Source organism: Vitis riparia, chromosome 9 (assembly GCF_004353265.1).
Source record: "Vitis riparia cultivar Riparia Gloire de Montpellier isolate 1030 chromosome 9, EGFV_Vit.rip_1.0, whole genome shotgun sequence".
In the NCBI taxonomy this organism is placed as follows: Eukaryota; Viridiplantae; Streptophyta; class Magnoliopsida; order Vitales; family Vitaceae; genus Vitis; species Vitis riparia.
Genome location: NC_048439.1, coordinates 4,396,208 through 4,420,318, shown reverse-complemented (window position 1 = coordinate 4,420,318; position 24,111 = coordinate 4,396,208). Strand labels below are relative to the sequence as shown.

Below are 24,111 nucleotides of genomic sequence, written 5' to 3'. Positions count from 1 at the left end.
GGCATCTTTTCTTTCCCTCTTCTACATGGCCATGTATATGGGCTGGCCCGGGTTTGGGCCTCCTGGATTTGGGCTCAGACTAGACTAAAGGAATCTATCTCTTGGCCCAAGTCGGGTCCTAAGCTCTCCTATTTAATTAATATAATCAGATTTCTTAATAAAAGTAATAAAATTGGCCAAATGGTATGTTTTTGGGAGGCTTTTTAATGCTAATCAGCACTTTGGATGCGGAGATGAGTTTCAGTCACAAACTTGTTATGGGTACGTTAATGCTTATGTCGGGCTCAGAGACCAGGGCTCGGGCTTAAAATATAATCCCCCAGCCCTTGAGGCATCGGGCCAGGCTTGGATTCAGGCCGAGCAGAGTTTGGCCCATAATTTTTTTGTCCAGGTTCTGGCTGGACTTTAGGCTGCCAAATTTGCATCCTTAAATTTTTGTAAAGTTTTTTCCATTTCCCCTTGGCTGGGAAGGAAAAGACACTACGAGCGACCAGTTTAAAGCCTAGTCGGTCCAAATCAATGCTTGTACTTCTCTTCTTAACTTTCTTTCTCAATGAAGACGCCATACTTGGCAATCAATTATTGAATCCAATGAGTATAAATTGATGCATAATGTATTAGGTATTATGTTCTCGAATCCAATTTAGACCCTTCAAGGAACAGGCAAATGAACTTGCATAAGTCATAAGGCCTCAAGCTTCAAGCCTTTTTGGTCACGTCACTTACATCAACCGAGCACCTAAAACCACAAATCTTAAGATAAATGAATACATGAGTACACTCTGGCCATATTTTCTCAATGTTGAGAAAATGCTCATATTATCATTCCGCTATTTGAAAAAAAAGAACGAAAAAAGAAAAAAAAAAAAGAAAAAGAAAAAAAAAAAAAGGCATGGCAAATAGTATCTGAAGGATTTTCTCTAAAAATTACAAGTTGCTGAGGGAAAAAAACAAGAAGAGGAAAAAAGGAAGGGTGAAGGTGTTTGCAAAGCATCAATATGCCTGCTTCCATCACTTACTAAGATTCTACAACATCAAAATAACAGCACAATATTAAGCAAAATCCAAGAAAGCCACTAGACTTTCTATACTCCAAAACTTGCAGGCTTTTCTGGATTATCTGGTTCTTCCTTTTCAGGATCCTCTTCCTCTTCCTCTTTCTTTTCTTCCTCTTCCTCATCCTCTTCAGGAGGATCAGATGGCAATGGAAGTGGTAATGGTGTTTTCATTGGGCTGAACTGAGGAAAAATATCTGGTCTCCTCCCAGGTTTAGGCCTCTCCCACTCCTGCCATACCAATGAGATGGGTAAAAAGTTAGCAGATGGTGCCAATCCAACCCAGTCACAATTACAATAACATATTTAGCCCTATGAACAGTCCAGTAAAGAACAAGGTAGTGACATTATTGTACACCTTGGTTCCTACGAAAGAGGACAAAAGTTGAAGGGAAAAGCAAACTTAAAATCTTTAAAACAGCAGCCAAAACCCCTATCCATTATAAGATTCTTGGCTTTCATTTATTTTTCCATGTCTTCTGATCAGTTAAACAGATCAATAGGGAAGAAGTAGCTAGTGTGCAGCTTTGCTATGATGGTTTCAAATCCCTAAACAGCCTATTCTCTAAAATTATTGTAGGAACACGAGACAAGTGATTCATCAATGATGATAGTCATGCCCAAGCCTACTCATGTCCATGTGCATGTGTCCACATGTTAGAGAGAGAGAGCCCTAGGAGAAACACCTCCTCAGCAAAGCATACCAATAGACAAACATACAACAAAGCTGTACAACTTTAGAATTGACATTAGAGAAAACACTTCTCAGCTAAGCACAGATACTGTAGAATCTGTTTAACAAGCAACAAAGTTTGAGAATCTGTTTAACAAGCAACAAAGTTTGAGAATCTGTTTAACTGTAGAATTATTGCTCCTGAATCACCAGTCATGGAACATGGAATATTACTAAAGTCATTTGGTAAGCCTTGTTATGATAAGCTATTTGGCGATCAGGTGACGAGAGATCAATAAAATGCGACTGGTGGTATGAATTTAAGATGCAAGGCCTCACAAGTGGGAAAAGAACAACATCAATTCCTACATGACCAGATTGTGACAAGCCATTGGATCCAATGCAGTTAAGGCTGCACAACAAGCTGCAATGTGGTGAATTGGGGCTTCAAAAAATAGTTTTCAGGTTTTGGGTCCATTTATATAAATAAAAGGATGAAGCTTTACTTTTCAGCACCTCTTGTAACTTTGCTATTTTGGATTAGAATATCCATGAAAATCGAAGCTTCTTTAAGATTTACATGTGTTTCCATAATTAGGCATGGGTAAAGCATTCCTTTGCAGAATTTTCACCATGACTTGGGTCATTATTCTTATGATATAAACACGTCCTATGAGGAAATATTATTTCATGTTGTATGTGTGGGTTTGCAACAAAATGATATGGTATCAAAGCTATAATGAATATGCTGATGCATATATAAATGGATGGCAAACAAAAGAAAATGGAGCTAGAAATTAATGCATTCCACTTTAGCTAAAACGGTCATCAACTAAAGGAAAAATTATAAAAACTAATGGAAGCACTGATACCACAAATCAAGCATAAACCATAAACTTGAGATTGGTTCTTGGAGAATTGAGTAAAGAAGATAAACCCTCGAACATTATGGTTGTTTTTGGTCACTTCAATTCCCAAGAATTTTAAGAAGACACCTAAATCAAATCAGATACTAACATTAGGAACAATCGGATCATGTGTTTTGACTTCTTGGATCACAACCAAGGAAAAATTCAAGATTTGTTCAAAAGTTCTAATTTCTTTCCTCTTCCCATGCTTTCTCTATAACCAAAGAGTACAAAAGGAATTAACAAGAGTACGCAAAATGGAAGCAGCAAAACTTTGTAGAAAGAAGAGAAAGAAATCCAACACCCCAAAATTAAATTCAGCTTATTTTCCTATATTTTCTCAGTTACCAAACGACCCCTTAACTCATGTAACTAATCAGTATAAAGATAAGGTCATTCTGACCACAAATCAACTCCAATTGATGGTTGTCATAAATCTATACAAAATCTTTAAACAAATATTATCCATTTCGCATTCTATTTTCTGAAAGCTAACGTGTAAGCTGTTTGTTCTTTATACAGTCTTAAGAATGAAAAGAAACCTAAAATTTAAATTTCCAATCTAATTTCCTTCCCCAGGTTCCCCGTCAACCCAAATAATGAAAAGCCCTAACATCCTATGTTGGTTTTCCTTTCTCAAGCTTTCTCGGCAGCCAAACAGAAATAAATAAGTGCATAAACAAGAGCTTGAATAGAGCCTAAAAGGAAGAGATAAAGCAACAGACTCACGATGGGGAAATCAAGAGGGGAACGGCGAGTCATCTTCTCCTCTTCGGGAGCCATACAGATAATATGCCTGTGCCGCCATGAATTAGGTGATATCGCCGGCGGCCGGAGAGTTGTGGAGATTCTGCGGCGATTTCGTTGCCTCAGATTACTGGTAGATGAGGAAAGCGTGAAAGGTGAGGACAGTGAGAGGCTGAGGGACGCCATCGTGGGCCTCTGCTTTCCGCCCTCTCACTCCGCCCAAATCTGTGTGTCAAAGTTCCTATGCCTATCCACCCACCTCCGTATGATGACTAGGGCTTCCAGATGGATCGGGTCGGGTTGGATTGTTCGGATCCATATTTTACTTTTATTTACAATTTCTCTTCTTATACACAAAAAAAAAACATAAATAAATGGAATCAAATTACAAAATAATGGAAATAAAACCTACAATGTATATGTGACGTCATATATCTGGGTTCACACTATGTATTATTATGTGACCCATCATGTTTATTTTATTTTTGTATTAAGAATTGTTAATTTGATATAAGTATAAAATAGAAATTCATCTCTAAATTTATGTTTGGAATAGGTTTTAATTTTTTGTTTTTAAGACACATGGCTCATGTTATGCCATGACGCGTATTACAGCCCATGTCATGATGCCACTACAATCCATACTAAGACACATGACATGTGTCACTATCCATCCTACGATGCATGATGTATATCATGACCATGTCATAACTTGTGTCATCATGACATGACTCATATGGTCCAAGAAGTAGAAATAGATCTATTTGCTTTTATTTATGCTTTGGATAAAATTATTTATTAAAAATTAAAAATAACTTTTAAAAATATTGAAATTTAGTTAAGAAAGAAATGTTTCTTACAACGTTAAGGAAGTCCTTATCCTTTTAGCATGCCTTGCACCATCTCCATAATAATTCATTCTTCGTTAGACTACACCATTTTATTAAAATGTTGGATAAGACTTAACTCATATTAGAAAATTCAATACTTATATTTAAGAGTTTTATCTAAATACTTTAAAAACTATATATACGTTGATAAATTTTTTCAAATAAGATTTTAAAATATTAGTATACATATTTGCATTGTATAATAATTTTTAATTTTATATATTTAGAAAATTACATTATAGAGCTTAACTCATAATTAAAAAATATTTAAGATTTTGAGGCCAATTCTTAAAATGCCCTCATTCAACCACCATAGTAAAGGGGGCAAAAAGGCACTTTCCTCCGTATACTTTAAGAAGTCTTTTTGCAAATATAATGACATAAATTTGGTATAAAACCCAGCTAGAGGCGGCTCAATTAGAAAATTTTTTATATATAGACTTTAATGACGATACCCAAAATGTGAAGGATCTCGAAATTCTTTCTTATCCCTTTCATCTTCCAGGTCATATAAGGGTGTACTTTTCCCACATGTAATAAACTCTTTCAAGAAGAAGAAGAGAGAAAGGAAAATTTTAATTTGAGAAATTAGAAAATGGAAGACATGGTGGCTGAGACCAAAGAGGAAAAGCCTTTTGGAGCAAATAATGGAGGTGTGGTCACATTCACACTCACGCTCACTTCTTATGACAAAAATCCAACCCAACATATCTCTTGACACCACTATCTCCACGGGAATTCTTAATAATATATGGTTCAAATCCCCATGATTCACATCCCCCTCTCTCTCTCTCTCTCTCTCTCCTCTTCTCTGTGGCGTCACCCGCCGCTCAAAACTATCTGGGTTGGGCCGATCAAAGGTGGGTTAACACTAGGCACACACCACCCATTGGACCCACGTGGGCAGACACCCTTGGGCGTCTCTGAAAGTAGGACGTTGCCCATTTCCCCTCACCACCCACATCCAACAAAATAGCACTGGAGGATTTAGCCTTCTGTTTTCCTTTCCTTTCATTTCAGGAGAAAAACCAGAAAATAAAGCGAGGCAGAAACCCTCCAGGGTTGTCCAAAAGTTTCTCTCTTTCTGTGTGAGCTATCAGGTGGTGGAGTAGGAAAGAAAAGGAAGAATTGGGAAGTGGGGTTGGGGAATGGGAGTGGGAGAAGAATGGATTTCTGGCCAGAGTTTCTTGCAAGCAGTTGGGGGAGGGAGTTTGTTGCAGGAGGGTTGGGTGGCATGGCGGGCGTGGTGTCTGGATACCCACTTGATAGCTTGAGGATCATGCAGCAGCACTCGAGGAGTGGCTCCGCCATGACCATTCTCCGGAGAGTGATAGCCACCGAGGGCCCTGGTGCTCTCTACAGAGGCATGGGCGCACCTCTCGCTTCTGTCACCTTTCAGGTTTGTTTTGATTTCTTCACTTTTCATGGTTTTTCTTCTGAATTCTGATTCCTCCTTCAAGATCGATGTTGATGCTTTTGAGATTGGTTATGACTCTTCTGAGAGAAGCAAAACTTGTGGAAATTGTCATGGGTGAAGATCAGGGCCTTATCAAGATGTAAACAATGAACTGTTTCTAACCACTTGAGATTTGGGAATTATTTTCCCATTTTTTTTTAAAGCTTTTGAATTTTAAGTTTTGTTTGCTTCTTGGGAATCTTTCATTGACCCGCCTCTGTGAGAAGTGAATTCTGAAAATGATATGGTGTCTGCAGCACTGGTTATGATCATAAAATTTGCCATGGCCTTCCCCTTTTTTGTCTTTTGGGAAATGTCATTTTCTAACTGATAGGATGGACATTGTGCATTAACCTTTTCGTTTCGTAATAGACAAATTTCTCAATAATAGAGTTTGGTATTTCTAGGAAGGAAGGGTCACGTTTCTATTTCTCATTTAATTTGCACCGGTTTAAATCATTTTATTTTTTTAAATGGTTGAAGAATTCTAATAAAAAGTTTATAAGACAAAATAGTTCAAATAAGTGTCGGAAAAATCGTATGATTAGGTTAATTGAACCCTCTCGATATCTATCAAACTGTTCATCTTAATAGTCGAAAATACAATTACGAGTGTTAATATTTAAGTCATTGAATAAGGATACAAATGAATCAAATCAAGACATAAAAGATTTCGAACAGACTTGAAACCTAAAGATGTGGACATCCTATCATATGATTGATAGGAAAAATAACTTTCCAAACTTAAAAGAAGCCTTCACGCTTTTCAATTATGATTTGAGAGTCCCCTATGGGAATTTGTGGGTGATGTATAATAGAGCTTCACTTATGATTGGTCTCTTTCACCAACTTGTGGTGAAGCCAGTTTGGAACTAAGGATATGGGCACCACAAACTGATGCTAAACCACTTGATGGAATTAAGTCTGTGGATGAAATTTGGCCTTAATTGCCTAACATTCCATCAACTTATTAGTCCTTGCGGATTTCACCCAAGATAAGATATGACCCATTACATTTTTTTTTTTATATTTTCATAAATTCCGACGACTAATATTTCTATAATTTCTGATGTTTTAATCTTTGCTCCCAACAAATGTACTTGTTATACCCTGCCTTACGAATTAGATTATTGAAAGAGACTAATATAGAAAATCTTTTGCCTTCCAAGTATAAAGTTCTGCAGTAACATATATGTGCCCCTGGAAACAAAGATATCAGAGTTGGGACTCAAAAAAAAAAAAAAAATGCTGGATCAGATAATTGCAACACACTATGTAGCTTACATTATGGGCTTTGAAAAAGAAAAATCTAACCCTCCAAACCAGTACTGCCTTAGCGTTGCTGACTAATCTACTTCACATTGCAGAATGCTATGGTTTTCCAAATCTATGCTGATCTCTCAAGAGCATTTGACCCGTCGGTTGCTGCCAAAGACCCTCCTTCCTACAAAGGTGTTGCTCTAGGAGGAGTTGGAACTGGGGCCATACAGAGCCTAATGCTCGCTCCTGTTGAGCTAGTTAAAATAAGACTCCAACTACAGAGAAAAAACTATGGAGAGACCCACCCAACAAACTGTTATAAGGGTCCAGTGAGTGTCATCAAAAGCATATGTAGAACAGAGGGTATCCGGGGACTGTACCGAGGTTTAACCATCACAGTACTCAGAGACGTGCCCTCTCATGGAGTCTATTTCTCGACCTATGAGTACATGAGAGAGCAGCTTCACCCAGGCTGCCGAAAGACTGGACAAGAAAGCTTAAGGACAATGCTAGTAGCAGGAGGGCTAGCAGGAGTCGCGAGCTGGGTTTGTTGCTACCCTTTAGATGTTGTAAAAACCCGATTACAGGCTCAATCATCATCTTCCCCACAAAAATACAGTGGCATTGTTGACTGTTTTGTGAAGAGTGTAAAAGAGGAAGGACAGGGTGTACTCTGGAGAGGATTAGGAACAGCTGTAAGTAGAGCATTTGTGGTCAATGGGGCCATTTTTGCTGCCTATGAATTTGCTCTTAGGTACTTATGTAACAACAATGGTCATGGAACCATTCAAACAGAGAACACAGGCTAGAAGACAAAGGGTCTTTTCTCACCAACGGGTATCATAGCTCCATGATGATCATTTCATAGCAGAAGACATAGGAATATTATGAAGAGATGGTTTATACATAGTCATGAAGAATTGGTTCACATACTCATTAAAGTTTTATTCATGCAAGAAATTGAATGAATAAGCAACTTGGAGGTGTCAAAAATCAGGTATTTGGTACTCAGTTTCTTGTAATAACCACATCAATGATCAAACGAGTGGACCAATAATTTTTCAACCCAGTTCATTATAGGGGCTGTGGGTCATCCATCTATTCGTTTTTCAATAAAATTGTTGTTTATAGCAGATTCTTTCTACAAATGAATAACGTCAATCCGTGTGGTTTCTGTGAATTGAATTGCCTATATGATTTTAGTGAACTCAACTACTGATTTATTCTTATTGATTTCTGTATTGAAACAAAAGTTGATGTAATGAAATAAGAGTGTAAGATCGAACTGCAAGATAGACACAAATGTTCAACAAAATTCTAAGTATAGCCTCCATACTAGATCCAAAAAGGGAGGTTAGGGTAAAAATCTGACCTCCATTTGCAAACTGTCCTAACCCTGTTCCTCCATGATTCTAAGATCCGCCATTGCAACATCCAATTCGTAGCAACTCTCTGCCAACATCAGGCGTGACAATGCTCCGGTTGCGAAATGCAGAACCGGAACCCTAGCCATTTCTTATCACTTTCCTCACATTCCGAACCGTCTCAACTACGTTCCCAAACCCAGATAAATCCCCTTGAATCCAGATCATTACAGCCCCTTCCCTAAGCGCTTTCCCAATATCTCGACAGCCACAGATGAATGGAGTCGAAAAATTATGCTTATTAATCAAGTCATGTTGGTCGACGACAGAGAATTCACTTCATCAATATACTCCCAAGACCTTTGCTTCCACGAAATGCTCACCACCAGCGCTCGCAATGACCGGAATTGAGGCACTCCCCTAACTTCCTTGATCACAACCGGATCAATTAGCCTTGAGGTGCACTTGGAAATTGATTCCAATATCGAAATTCTCAATCGTGTAGATGTTGTTCATACTTATACAACACCAGAAACTTTCTCTCTTATCCGATGTGAGTTGTTTGTGTCACGAACACCCCCATGCAGATACGATATCTTTGTTATGTCTCATAAGCAGACCCCCGAGGTTGGGGTTCAGCTCTGATACTATTTGTAATGACTTGCACCCAACTGTGTAGATATTATTTGATTTACGTCCAAAGGACCTTCATAGTTTTAAAACACATCTGCAATATTAAAAGGAGTTCATACTTATACAACTCTAAAAACTTTCTCTCCTATCCGATATGAGATGTCACAAATATGAAACAAGCTCCGACTTCTTCAGCAATCTTTAGTTATCAAGATAGGTGACTTGGAAACTAGCACTGATGGAGAAGAAGCTCTTTTGGGTTTGGCGATGACTAAGCCTTCAGCCAACTGACTCATGACTAGACATTGCATGAGCTAAGTTGAAAGTGCGGATACCGTATTTTTCATGTTTGTTGCTAACCATTATATATTGTAATTTATCTTATCTTATCTTATATTCAATGAATTAACAATCAAATATATTATTCACTCTCTTTTTTATATCATTATTTTATATATGATGCACCCATCCCATGTATCATAAATTTATTTTTTTTTTATCATTTTTTATTTTCTACATTATTTATTTTATAAAACAAAAAAGAATTATTAAAAGTTAAATTTCTGAATAAAAAACTAAAAAAAATATTTATAAAATAATACTAATATATATTATTTGATATATGGTAAATTTTAAAATTTTAAAGAGAAATTTCATATTTTATAATAAATATTTGAATGCAATATCATTTTTTTTAAAACAAATATTGGATATTAAAAAGTAATATATACTTCATTTCATTTTTTTTATTTTACAAATTAAATCTAGTCCAAGTGTTTGTGAAGGTGAATTAACTAGTGGAGTTTCGACGGTGAGGCGAGGAGAAGAATACATAGAATCCTGGCGAGAATGGGAGGAGGTTGACGGGGACCGGTCCGTCGGTGGCCCTTCAATCTACCTCCTGTTTAAAAAAATAAAATCAAACTAGTCCATTTTTATCTCATCTCAAATCCGATCTATTAAGGTAATCCAAAATGAGAAAGACACTAAAAAAAATCCATTGAAGGATGGACTATCGACTATTCAACCCTCTTCCTTACAAGTGTTGAATACATAGAATTCATCCTAGTATAGATTTTGTAAAAGCATAATTGATTTTTATTAAAAGTAAATTATAATAATTTAAATAAAATAGCTAATGATATTTTATTTAAAACAAATAATATTTAATTTTTTAATATATAAACCAATCAAATATAAAATATTTTGGACAAATTTAATTCAATATATAATTAATTAAATCATTTTGAAGTTCAAATTATTTTATAAAACTGTATATAGAAAGTTTAAATATATTACTTTTTAATAAATAAAAAAATGATATAAATATTAGATAATTATTTTTAAAATTTATTTTTTTTAGAACGGTAACAGTTTGGAAAGAAGGCTTTAGTCCTTGGCTCCTTGCAGATTTTCACAGTGGATAAGATGTTAAGAATCGTACACACATCACTCCCCATGAACCGAGTCATAATCAATTTCAACAATTAAATTGACTGAATGAAATCAAGAAACAGCTTTACCTTCACGTACAGAGTTGTGCAGTAATTCATGTGCCCCTGAAAACGCACATACCAGGCTCGGGACTCGATAGAGAACTGGCTTAGATAATTGCAACACGTTGTGTAGGTTTCACCATCGACTTTCGAAAAGAAAAATCTAAACCCCCAGAACCAGCAAATTGCAGAATGCCATGGTTTCCAGATCTATGCTGCCCTCTCAACAGCTGACTCGTTGTTCCCTGCCAAAGATCCTCCTTCCTACACAAGGTGTAGGCTCTAGGAGATGTTTGAAGTGGAGCCATATTGAACTAGGTAAAATATGGCCCCAACTAAAGATCAAAAGCTATGCAAAAACCCACCCTGCAGACTGTCATAAGGGTCCAAAGGGTTTATGGGGAATGTACTGAAGTTTAACCAACAGAGATGCTCCCTCTCATGGAACGTATTTCCAAACCTAGAAATACATGCGAGAACAGCTTCTCCCAGGCTGCCAAAGGACTGAACAAGAAAGGTTGGGAACAATGCTAGAGCAGGAGTAGCAGGAGTTGAAAGCTGGGTTTGTTGCTACCCTCACAAAACCATATTATGGGCTTGATATCTGTTTGTTATTAAGTTACCGAAAACAGAACAAGAAACCGCTGAGTTGTTAGTGCTAGATCTTGACTACCAAAACTGTATCTAAGAGACCACTCTGTAATCATTCTTTCATAGTTGCAACTCCAGAAACTTCTTTCATTTAGGGATTTCTGTGGCAGCGTTCAATCACAATCTTCCCCACAAAGATATATTGGCATTGACTGTTTGATAAAAGAGTGTAAAAGGGGGAGGACATGGTGTACTCTAGTGAGGATTAAGAACAGCTGTTAGTAGAGCATTTGTGGTCAATGGAGCTGTTTCCGTAGCCTAAGAAATTGCTCTTAGGTAATGGAAGCATTCGAACAGACCGCAGTTTAGAAGAAAAAGTATTTTCTCAGTAAAATGGGATCAGCTACACTGATAAAATTGCTCCATCATGATTATTTCATCACAAAAAAACATTGGAATGTTAAGAAGAAAAGGCTTGTACATAACAATTGTTACAATTCTACTGGATGCATGTCTCTCTCCAGAGATAATAGCATTTAAACCGGACAGAACAAACAATCTAAGAAGGAACAAATCAATCACCAGCAAAGGACATTTTGGCACTGATTGTGGTGGGTCATATATGCTCATTAAAGTAGTAGCCATGGAAGCAATTGAATGAATAAGCATCTTGGCCCACCATGCATCTGGGCTTCTTGTAATAACCATATTCACCGGATCACACCTTTATCTTCTCTCTGTTTGAAGGATCAATCATCCTTCTTTTTCCCTTTTTCCTGTTTTTTTTCTTTTTCTTTTTTATTTTGGTTTTTTCAACAACAGATTGTATTCACAAATCAGAAATGTCATTCTACATGGATTCTCTAAAGTGAATCAATCAGCTTAAATGCTTTCAGTGAACTCAACTACAGATTTATTCTGATTGATTTCTGTATTACGACACAAGTTGATATAACACAGAATTTCAGTTCTTATTGCAAAATCAACACAACAATTGGACGAAAGTCTAAGTATAGCCTCCATATTAGATCCAAAAGGGCGAGGTTAGGGTGGAACACTGACCTCCAATTGCAGAGTGTTCTATCCCTACTCCTCAACGATTCTGAGGTCCGCCACTGCCACATCCAATTCAGAGCAACTCTCTGCCAACACCTGCGCATCGTTGTAGTGCCTAACAGCCTGAACAATTGCCCGAACTCGCTTATAAGGATCCGCAGAGCCAAAAATTTTGGAACCCACAAGCACTCCATCGCACCCCAACTGCATCATCAGCGCGGCATCAGCAGGGGTGACGATGCCTCCGGCTGCAAAATGCAGAACCGGAAGCCTAGCCATTTCCTTGGTCTGGGCCACAACATCATAAGCTGCACCTATCTTCTTCGAAAATGCGAAGACTTCGTCATCATCCATGTTCGTTAGCACTCTTATATCCCCCATCACTTTCCTCACATTCCGAACCGTCTCAGCAACGTTCCCGGACCCAGACAAATCCCCCTGAATCCGGATCATCACAGCCCCTTCCCTCACCCTCCTAAGCGCTTCACCAAGATCCCGACAGCCGCAGACAAACGGAGTTCGAAAATTATGCTTATTAATGAAGTTATCTTCATCAGCAACGGACAATTCACTCTCATCAATATAGTCCACGCCGACGGCCTCCAAGATCTGCGCTTCCACGAAATGCCCAACCCGCGCTCTCGCAATCACCGGAATTGAGACTCTCCGCTTGATTTCCTTGATCACAGCGGGATCAATCAGCCTCGATATGCCCTTGGAAATCGATTCCGATACGATGACGGCACAAGCTCCGGCTTCCTCAGCGATCTTGGCTTGATCCAGATTCATGACTTCGAAAATGGCACCGCCGCGGAGCATCTGGGCCATTCCAGCCTTGATGGAGAAGGAGGTCTTGGCAGGGTCGGCGATGGCGCCGCTTCCGTAGACCGTAACCACGCCTTCTTCAGCCATGGCCGCTAAGCGCTTGTGAATTTGTGACAACGAAGAAATGAGAAACGCGAACGACAAACCAGGTCTCAAGTTTGATAACGCGGGAGAGAAGAAGAAGAAGAATATATAAAAAGAGAATCTGGGTTATGAGAATTCCAGAAACTTCAGTGGGGTTACGAGGCGAGGAAAGTCGGTGGAGAATGGAAGTGTAGAAGCTTCTTTTCTTCTCTCTGTATTAGGTTTTCATTCTTCAGACTGGCATCCTGTCATGGAGGATTCTACACACTTTAAAAAGCAATTAATTCTCAATAATAAATTAATAATAATTAAAGAAGTAATTAATTAATACCAATAAGAGTTTTCTTATTTTACCAATATTTTTCATTTTTTAAAAATAAAAAAAATAAAATATATATTCAATGAATAATTTAATATAAATAGAAAATTTTATTTGAAATACCTTATATTATAATTATATATTGCATATGATTACAATTATTTGTATTCAAGCGTTACATGTCAGAATTATAAAAAATATATTTTTTGGATTGAAATTTTTTTAATTATTTCACACTTTTTTTTTTCTTTTGATATTTAATGGGTGCGAGGGTCCTGTACGGCTACACCTTATTGAGGGTGCTGGGTGCCCATGTCTTATTAGCCAGGGTAGGTCCCCTGATGGCGAGGGTCATGGTGCTTAAAGAAATAGTACACCAGAACAGCTTCTCTTCGTACGGAGTGCCCTTATCTGATAACTTCACACCATGCATGAGGTGCCGGACACTTCTATCCATGCCTCTCAAAATTGGGTCTACGGACAGTCCCTCAGATATAAGGGCATGCGTGTCCCCTCCATCATCCTTGAATGGAAGAGTTTGACAAAAAAATTTGAGCCTTGAAAAACAGTTCCCAAACACCATTCTGAAAAAATATTTTTTTAGAATAATTTTTTTTTTTTTTTTTAAAAAAAAGTTCCTAAACATTATTTTATAACATGTTGTGAGAAAATTAGGGTCATTTTGATTATACTTTTGGAAACTTATTTTCAAAAATTAATTTTTATTTTTTAACTTAAAACAAATTTTAAAAACAAGTTTCATGGTTCAACATACCTATTTTTTATTTTATTTTTAAAAATTATTTTCAAAAAACAATAACCAAATAGTGTTAAAAACTTTTAAAAATAGAAAACCGTTTTTAAACCACATAGTCAAAAAGACTCTTATTATTTTGTCAAAAAATTCTCAAAAGTTCTTTTGAGGCTTGAAATTTTGTTTTTTTTTTTAAATAAAAAAAAACAAAAAATTATTTTTTAAAATAGTTTTTAAATAGGTTGTAGCATTTTGGAATCATGGGATATGATTTAAAATATGAAAAGATGAATTCTCATTTTACATATATTTTTAAATAAGTCATGAAAACACTTTTTTTTTTCCTTTGGCACCTTAGATGGCTTTGGCTTATGTGATATGACCAAATTTCACCATGTTTTTTTCTTGGCATTTGAATTTAATTCCTAACATTAGAAAATTGAATAAAATAAACCAAATAACCAAAATTACATAATTTTGTAGCATTATTTGATTAAAACGGTTATCCAAAATTCAATTTTGAAAATTTAACCCTTCATTATTTTTTACCTCATTTTGATAAAAATGTCCTCACTATTTTCTTTTTTTTTAAAAAAAAAAACTTATATGTAAATACTTGAAATAGTAAAGGACATTTATGTCAAAATAAATTATTTTTCAGGTAAATATATGGAAAAGGTTAAATTCATAATTTTAAAAATTATTTTATCCCTTTTAACCAATTAATTCTAATTTATATAGTTAAAAATACAATCATGTAAATATAGCTTCAATATGACAATTTGAGAACCTTCATCCATCTATCTGTAGCATGTTTGGATGTTCCATTCACAACATTGACACTTCAAGTCATTTACATCTTAAATTAAAATAGGGGAGGAGGAAGTAACCCAACAACAATGCTCTAGAACACGAATTTTTACCCCAAGCCCATTCTTTTTAATTTTTAACCCATTTTTCTTCAAGCCCAACCCGATAGAAACTCACATATATAGCTTAATTTTTGGATTCAATACACTTACCCCTCAACTTATTGCGTGTTATGCACGTTACCCCATTAGGTTTAAAATCGAATACCTTGCCCTCCGAGTTTCTTAAATACTAGCACTGAATCTTTTCTGTTAGATGGTGTTAATTTCAATTGACGGAAATGTCATGTGTTATACACATGACCGTATAAGTAAAGATAGATTTGTAAATTCAATCACCTAAAACTCCCAAACAAAGCTCTCTCTCATCCTTCCTCTTCAATCTTCCTCCGAAGCCCTAACCCTCATCTTAGGCTTGATCATGGGCTTCAGACTTGAATTATTACTTTGGGCTTGAGTTTAGGTTTATATGTTTTAGTCTTTGGGTTTTAATTTTAAATGTCACATTGGGTTTGTGTTGTGCATATTGATATTTCTTATTTGACTGTTCAACATTTGGATCTATTATTTGGAGCTTGGTTAATGCATTCATTTGGGCTTTGGACTTGGGCATGGGCTTCTGATTTTGGGTTGTTTATACTTGTCGTACCTTATTTCCTTTGTTCATTTAAATAAAACAGTCCAGAAAATGTTTTTATTAAATAAAAAAAACGGTCTGGAAAATATTTTCCAGTTAAAAAGTCCAAAAAATGTTTTTATTAAATAAAAAAGGGTCCAGGATTTTTTTTAAATCATTTTTAATAAAAGTTCAGAATTTTTTTATAGAAAGTTTAGAAATATTTTTTAATAAAAAGTCCAGAAATCTTTTCTTTTTTGAATAAAATCGATGCAGATTTTTTTAAAAAATAATACTAGTCCAAAAAATCATTTTTAAATAAAAAAGGTCTAGAAATTTTTTATTTTTTTTTATTTTTTATGAAATGGTCCAGAAAATAATTGTTTTTAATAAATTGTCCAAAATGCTTTTTTAATAACAAAAACTGTGATTTTTTTAAAATGAAAATCTATGAAGTATTTTAAATAAAGATTGCAACAATCCTATATTTTAAATAAAATTTGTAAATTTTCTTTTTTTATAAAAAAAAAAAAAAAAACCAAAAACAAATTTCTCTTAAATAAAATGGTAAAATACTTCTTTTCAAAAATAATTTTTTTAATAAAAATTGGCTTGGAAATAATTTATAAAAATCACTTTGGTTGGAAATAATTTTGGAAATAAAGGTTGTAAAAAATTATCTTATTAATAAATTTGGGTTCAAATCTTATTTTGTAAAAATTATTTTTAATTTCAAAATTATTTAAAAAAAAAAATCAAAATGAAATACTTTTTCAAATAAATTTGTAAAAATTCATCTCTCTTCTTAACAAGGTAAATAAAAATCATTTCTTATAAATAAAATCAAATTAATTTTTTTTTAAAATTAAGTGAATTTACTTTCAATAAATTCTTTTAATAGAAACAAGAGAAAGTCTTTTCATTTGGAAATAAAATTCAATATGAATAAAAATCAAATATTTTGTGAATAAATTAAAACCTTGTGAATAAATAAATTGAAATCACTAATTTGAAATTGTTGTTAATGTAAATAAATTATTTGGAAATTTCTTGAAATTGTGTTGTGATATTTGAAACAATAAGCACCTCTTTGTACATTTCTCATGTATCAATTCCGTATATTTATAATATGTTTTTACTATTGCATTATGCATGTACACTTGTATTATTCTTTTATGGTATTAACAATTTATTAATTAATTGTATTAGTGACCTCCACTTGTTTAGTAAAGGCTTTTTTAGAACTTGAGTGGTATCCCGTGATATCTTCCCAATAAATAACCTAACCCTAAACTTAAACTCAGTTTTTCATAAATTTGTTTTTTCTTTCAAAAAGAGTCATTTAGGGTTTAATTTCTAAATGTTGAAAACATTTGCCCATTGTCATATGCTCATTGGGGGTAATGTTGAATATCTTGTTGCATACACTTATTACCAGCACGCCTTAGTAAAATCCTGTATCAAACAACTTAATTAATTGTTAACATTTACTATTGAAAAACAAATTACCTGTATATGCTTGAAGATGTTGTATTACGTAGGTGGAGGCTTTAATTAGCATTAACTTACAACTTACCATGATTAATCTCCTTTACAACTTGTACTTAGGTAACAAACAAATATCTCTCATTTTCAAACTTTCAATTGTTCTATACACTTATTGATTATACATACACAACATATTAAGATAGGTTCTTGATGACAACTTAGAATATATGTCGGCTTTGATACTTTATTTGTCATAAACTATCACACCCTAAATTTTGCAATCATAATTTCACTTAAATTCCAAGAACAATTAATGATTCTAAAGTTTGAAATCTAAATAATGGAAGGATTGATAATGTTTATAACTATCTATGATTTATGTCTCATTTCACAATCACTCAAATTGTCATACCATAAAGTCTAAACCCTTAACACCTTGAGAATAACTCCTTTTGGTAAAATTATTGTAGATAGAATGACAATAATTTGGCTCAAATCTTCCATCCTTTTGATCTTATCTATAAGCAAAGTTTTAGGTATCTTTTTCATTCATGGTTTAGGTAAGGACTTCAATTTGTTTATTTATGTAAGCAATTTGCTTTTCTAATTGAACTAAATTCGTTGTACTGACCAACATAATGGCATTAGAAAAACTAGCAAGATCAATTGTCGTTGGTTTTGTTACTTTTAAGGTTTCATGTATCTAGACTTGTCCTTTTTAGCAAAAAAGATTTTAGAGTTGCCTTTTGAGATATGGTTGGGTGTGATTTCACTTAGTGAGCCATGTCATTCTTGTCAGTCCAAAGGTTCTTCTAATTATGTTTTGATGATTATAATACAAGGTTAAGTATACTAAAGTTTTCAAGTTTTATCATTTAATTCAAAGATGGTTTAAAGAGATTCAAAAGTTATGAAAAAATAGATCTTTAAACAGAGAACCTATGTAAGATGAATCTCATGGGTCCACTTAAGATAAAATATTTTTATACATTTCTAAATGTTTTTCATTCATCCTTGCTTTAAATCAAAAGTGACCTATTATCATTAAATTGGATGAATATGCATTTTAGTTCAAAACCTTAAATTCAAAACTTTCAAAAATATCTTATAAAAGTTTTTAGATGAGATACTTAAGTTACTAGAAGATTAAAACTTAAAAACGACAACATTTTTTACATTTTTTTTGTAGCTAATTAAGGAGCTTTGAACTAGTCTAACTAGTCAGGCTTTCCCAATTAAGAACCAGTCAAGCTTGCACAAAATTTTCTCTTTCTTCCATTAGCCGGTATTTAGCAAGTAGAGGTCTTGTCAAGCATTAAAAACACCAACTATCACATGCAAAGCACTAATTGTACCAACAACTAGCCCACCAATCGAATTAGAGCTCGATTGGTTAAGGACTTTTGTTTTATTTTGAGTGTTTGAGCTAATTTTCTATAAATTAAAGAGTTTCATTATATTTATTGAGAAAAGAACACTTGCATTGAATTGTTTTTCACCTACTTTTTCTCATTTAAAGCTTTTAATTTAAATGTATAGAATTCTTCACTTGCAAATCCTTTAGTACACTCTTTGAAATTTATATTTCTTTTCTTTGCATTGAGAGCTACACTTGTACTAGGATTGAGAATATCAAATTTTTATGTTCTTTGAGTGATTGAGATTCAAGTTGGTCGAGAACCACAAGGTATTGTAGTGACCATTGAAGTCATGAATCAAGTTTGAAAGATTGAAGACTTGGGTTGAAGCCTTGGATGGTATAACCCTCACTCGAACAGGAGATTGAGAAGTGTAGAAGTAGGCGGGTTCTTAAACCACTATAAAAGTGTTTGTATTTCTCTTTCATCTACTCTTTAATTTATTTCACTTATGATTTATGGATTTGGGGTTTTAATTTAATGATTTTATGAAAATTTTTAATCACTCAATTCCTCTCCTACCATTTTTTAGGTGTTTTTACATTCTTTTTCGTTTTTATAAGAGTTAAGGATATTCCTAGATTTGTAAGGAAAATCACCTAAAGAACTGTAATCATCTTGAGAAAAAAAAAACTTTAGTTTTACCCTAAAGTATGAGATTGAATCTTGTTCCAATTCTAATGGCTTTGATAGGATCAAAAGGGGTAGATTTAATTCCTTGCTTACCATATCTGTTTTTTTTTTTTTTTTTCTAGATTTCTTATTGTGGATAATAAATTTCTTATCTTTTTGTAGGGGTCATAATAAATTTCTTGTCTTTTGTAGTGTCATAAGCCTATACACACAAATTTCCCTTAGATAGAAAAATGTGAATAAAAATTGTAATTTTGATTGAATTGTAAAATTATCGATACTTTCCACACTATCCTCTTATTTGTAAAAGATAAAAACCCCATCTAAGCATCTTGGGCATAATTTTAAATCAAAGGCACCTTAAAAAAAAAAACCTTGAAAATCTTCACATGTTCAAATTTGACTTACATGAGCACTCCTCAAACTTTTAAAGTGTAATGTGTTTCCTTAAAGCTACGAAGGTCCTATTTATAAAAGTTGAGAAACCATCTTGCTATTAAGGAGACTAATTATTATTTTATTTCAATAATTATTTTAATATTAAAATTGCTAATTATTTATTTATTTAGCTACACTTTACCCCTTAACCTATACCGTGTTTTGCACATTGCCCCATCGAGTTTAAAATCAATCAATGTACCTTTCATGTTTTATAATTACATGCAATGTACATTTTTTGAGTGATGGTGTTACATTTTTAAATGGAAGACATATGTGCTTTCCACGTGAATGAGGATAAAAATGTCATTTTCTTTTTATAATTGCAACCTTCTCTTCAGTAGCAACCCTAATCGTCGTAGCTGCAACTTTGACAGGTGATCTCGATGCTTCCACAATCTCCTCAGGTGTTAAACTAGGGTTTTCAAATGATAGCTCAATAGCTTGTTTAGTCGGGCATCAAATTCATTTGAAGTCATAGCAACTGTAGATGGATGCAAAGTGGCATCCCCCATCAGAACTCTGTTTCTTCAATTCAGTAAAATTTGAATTCAATAAAAATAATTTGAAAACCCACCCAAATTCTAATCCTACACATCTAAATCCAACATTAATTCGTCCAATTTTCAAATCAGAATTGGAATTTATTGAAAGAAATGAAAAAAAAAATCAAATTTAAAATCCAATAAGATCTCCTTCTACAATTTTCCAAAGAAAAACATAACAACAAACTCAAACAAAAACTAGTACAATCATTCAGTTGAGTTGAGCACGATAAATTCGAAACTTAACTTGAATTCACAAAATCGTCTTTCCCTCTCATAGCCTCACTTTTTTTCTCTACAACCAAACATAACATTACCAAAGCCCAATCCAAAACAAAAAACAATCCAAACCAACAACATGTGGAGAATCCAACCCCGCCTCTTTTAAAAGTCGACGAATTCCCCAATCAATCAACGCACTCACATCTAAAACAAACAATTCAATAAAAAATAACATCAATCCACATCGTCATGACCTTGATTCAAGAAAATTCCACAAATTGAAATTGAAAAATCCAATGACAACTCCGAATTAGGGTTTTAAGAGAGATGAAGCATAGAGATGAGAGGGGTGAATAGAGTAGAGAGTGAAAAACCCTACATTAGCTTCCATGGGATTCTAGGGCTTTGGGTTGGGGATTCAATAGCAGCAACTAGGAGAAATGATTGACAAAGGAGAAAAGGGCTAAAGTTTAGGGTTCTAAAATGACAATGACCATTTTGCCCTCGTTTAAAAAGAAAAATGACTCTTTTGCCCTCGGTAACGTGGAGAGGATATACACCTTCTATTAAAAAAATGTAACATAGTAATTCAAAAAATGTATACTGCATGTAATTATAAAGTATGACAAGTATATTGCTCAATATCAAACTCGATGGAACAATGTGCAAAACACGATATAAGTTGGAGGGTAAAGTGTAATAAACCCTTAATTTATTTATTATCTATTTTATGGGAAGACAATTCCTCGGTCACGTGGCCCATGTGACAGAAGTCATGATGTTATTTAAAGTTATGGATGACATTTAAAAAAATTTAATAAGTGTCACATGGTGGACATATGTCATTATAGCATTTAAAACATTAATGTCACCTCAGATCTTTTTATTCACCATAAATTTCTTGTACCATAAGTTTTGTGACAGTAACATATGACAAATTTTTATTTTCAAATTGAAGACATATGTCAATTTAGTACATATGACAATTAATAGGTGGTTAAATTTTTCCCCTTACCAACATTATCCATAATCCAACAATCAACTTCAAATCTTGAATAAATTCTTTAACAATAGAGAAATTGACTATTGATATGTTTATTAATAAAAAAGGAAATTCTTTTGGTGATATTTAATAATTATTATAAATATCAATGAAATTAAATTGATTAAAAAAAAAACCTTAGCATCTAATGGACTAATATTACAATATTTATAAATATCATATCTAGTAGGGGATTATACAAATTTATAGAACAAAATTCTATTTGGAAACTTAAAATATTCTTTTTATGTCTAATACTTTATTTTTAATACATCTACATTTTTATATAATTATATTTTAAAACTAACCCTTCGAAAATAAGTGAAAATAATTCATAAATATTTTTTGAAAATATTTTTTTTTTTTAAGATAAAAAATAGAAAACAATTTTCTTATTATCAAACATGTTTTCTATTTTCTATTATAAAGAATTAGAAATTGTTATCAAAACAGTTATTAAATAGACCATAATACTTTATATTTATAAAAATGCATTACTTTAGTAAACATGTGTTTTAAATGAAAGTATAGAGAGATGATAATTTTAGGATATCATAAATTTAATGAATTCATAGAAATTACATTCAAATATCAAGGAAATTATAATGAAATGGAAAGGAAAAATAAAAATTAGCATATAATATGATAAGTCATATTATGAATTTAAGATTGGGGATTTGTGAGTTTGACTCCTCAACAAAAGGTGGGTCCTTTGGGCATATGTGTGGAGTGAAGACAAGGGTAATCCGTACCATATTTTTCAAGTATCTACCTAGCAATTAAGGCATTGATGGTCCTAGTCGACAGATTTAAAAATGAATAGTTTTTTTTTTTGGATAAAATACAAATACTAATATTATAAAAATAATAATTTTTTAATAATAAAAATAGCATATATTATAAAATATATGGATGAATCCTTGTGAAATCATAATTGATTTTTTTCCTTTTTTTGTGTTAAAAATAGTAATTGGTTAATAATATTCTATTTAAAATCAACCTACAAACAAATAAAGTTTAACGTTTTTAAATATAAATAAGATGAATTTTTTATTACATATATTTAGTGTCGATTTTTTAATAAGGACTAATTTTTGTTGGCAGATCGAAGGGTTGACAGTGTTCATCAACTTCCTTTGTGTTTGTCGTAAGCGCTTGAGTGAATGCATTATAAGGTTAAGATATATGTTTTTTTTAACAATAATTGCTTTTAAGAGGATTGATAACGTTTAAGATCTTACAAATGCTATTTGAGCCGATGTCATAGGTTCAAATCCCAGGAGTATCACTAGGGGGAGATTATTGGCAAACCAGAAGGTTGGCTTATGTCAATCATGTGTGTGTTCTTCATAGCGTTTGGGTGAATGCACTATAAGACTAGGATATATGTGTATTTCCTAACAATAATTGCTTTTAAGAAGACTATGGTATACACGAGCAAACTAAGATATATGTGTATTTCCTAATAATAATTGAGGGTATATGTGTGTTTCCTAACAATAATTGCTTTTAGAAGGGTTAATAGCAGGTCTTATAATTTTGAATTATTTTGTAATTATTAGGGTCAAGTTTTTTATTTTCTTAGAAATTAGAAGATTCATTAAAGATTTTAAAGTATTAAGTCTTAATAAGAAAATTCAAAAGGTATAGTTATGTGGATAGAAGAAATACTAAAGTTACGACACAATATATCAATTTTGGTTCATTATTTTTAATTACCAATTGAATTTAATAATAAATTGAACATAATCTAATTTGATTTGAAATTCATTTATTTAATATTTTTTTTTATATAAAAGTATAATTATGTTCAAGAGAAACAATAAATCATTTTGGACTAATTTTAATTTGTAAATTTTTAATAATTATATTATTTTTTAAGTTCTAAATTATTTTATAAAATGAACATATCGGTTAAAAAAATCTAATGTATTAAATCTTGTTTGATTTGAAATTTTTTATCTAATAAGAAATCTATAAAAGAAAATTACGATTTCACGTGAAAAAGAAATCAATCATTCGAGACTAAATTTTATTTGTAAATTTTTTATATTAATTAGTTCATTATAAATTTATTTATTTTTGTCAATTTTTTTATATTGTTTATTTTGTAAATAACTTTTTTTATAAAATTAAATATTTAAAAATAATATATATATTATTTATTTTATTTATTTATTTTACAAACAAATATAATCATAACATTACATATGATATAATTTCTATTAGATTTAACATTAAAAATATTATAATATTGCATATCTTATTTGATTTTCGATGGATATGATATCTGATATATAAATATCCTATTTTAAAAATTAATAATATTAAAGAAAAGTAATTTTGATATTTTTAAAATTTAATGAGAGAAAAAAAATCTGCTCAAAATTCATTGAAAATAACTTTTTTATTTTATAAATAATTATAAAATATATTTATAATAGTTGACCATTGACTCCTAAGAATCAAATAAATTAATCTCAAGTGCGCGTAAAACACCACTTGATGGACATACAGGCGCTCCAGTGTGGGGCCACACCATATCAACGTCCCAAAACTTGCACCACACTTCTAATCCTATCCAGATATTGAGATCATGCCACGTGGCACATTATGAAGACAGCCCTCCAAACTACGAATTTGAAAAAAAGTAAAAAATGACAAACGAACAGATAAAACGGCCACGGCGGCCCCACCATGTGGGACGGCGGTGCGATTCAAAAACAAGT

At 33.0% G+C, this 24,111-nt stretch overlaps 3 protein-coding genes across 3 annotated transcripts; 1 reads left to right on the top strand and 2 right to left on the bottom strand.

Annotated features, from left to right (window-relative positions):
- Positions 1–734: 734 nt before the first annotated feature.
- On the bottom strand, positions 735–3,619 carry LOC117922273. Its single transcript, XM_034840345.1, has 2 exons — positions 3,366–3,619; positions 735–1,286 (listed from the first exon to the last, which is right to left on the bottom strand). Exons 1-2 carry the CDS (start codon positions 3,567–3,569, stop codon positions 1,086–1,088), a joined length of 405 nt encoding a protein of 134 aa, XP_034696236.1. The 5' UTR covers positions 3,570–3,619; the 3' UTR covers positions 735–1,085.
- Positions 3,620–4,913: 1,294 nt separating this feature from the next.
- Positions 4,914–8,122, top strand: LOC117921578 (mitochondrial arginine transporter BAC2). The gene is made up of 2 exons (XM_034839497.1): positions 4,914–5,672; positions 7,097–8,122. The coding sequence occupies exons 1-2, from the start codon at positions 5,439–5,441 to the stop codon at positions 7,796–7,798; spliced, it is 936 nt and encodes a 311-aa protein (XP_034695388.1). The 5' UTR covers positions 4,914–5,438; the 3' UTR covers positions 7,799–8,122.
- Positions 8,123–11,899: 3,777 nt separating this feature from the next.
- LOC117921535 (pyridoxal 5'-phosphate synthase-like subunit PDX1.2) lies at positions 11,900–13,253 on the bottom strand. The gene has a single exon (XM_034839441.1). It carries the CDS (start codon positions 13,039–13,041, stop codon positions 12,160–12,162), a length of 882 nt encoding a protein of 293 aa, XP_034695332.1. The 5' UTR covers positions 13,042–13,253; the 3' UTR covers positions 11,900–12,159.
- Between the last annotated feature and the right edge of the window lie 10,858 nt (positions 13,254–24,111).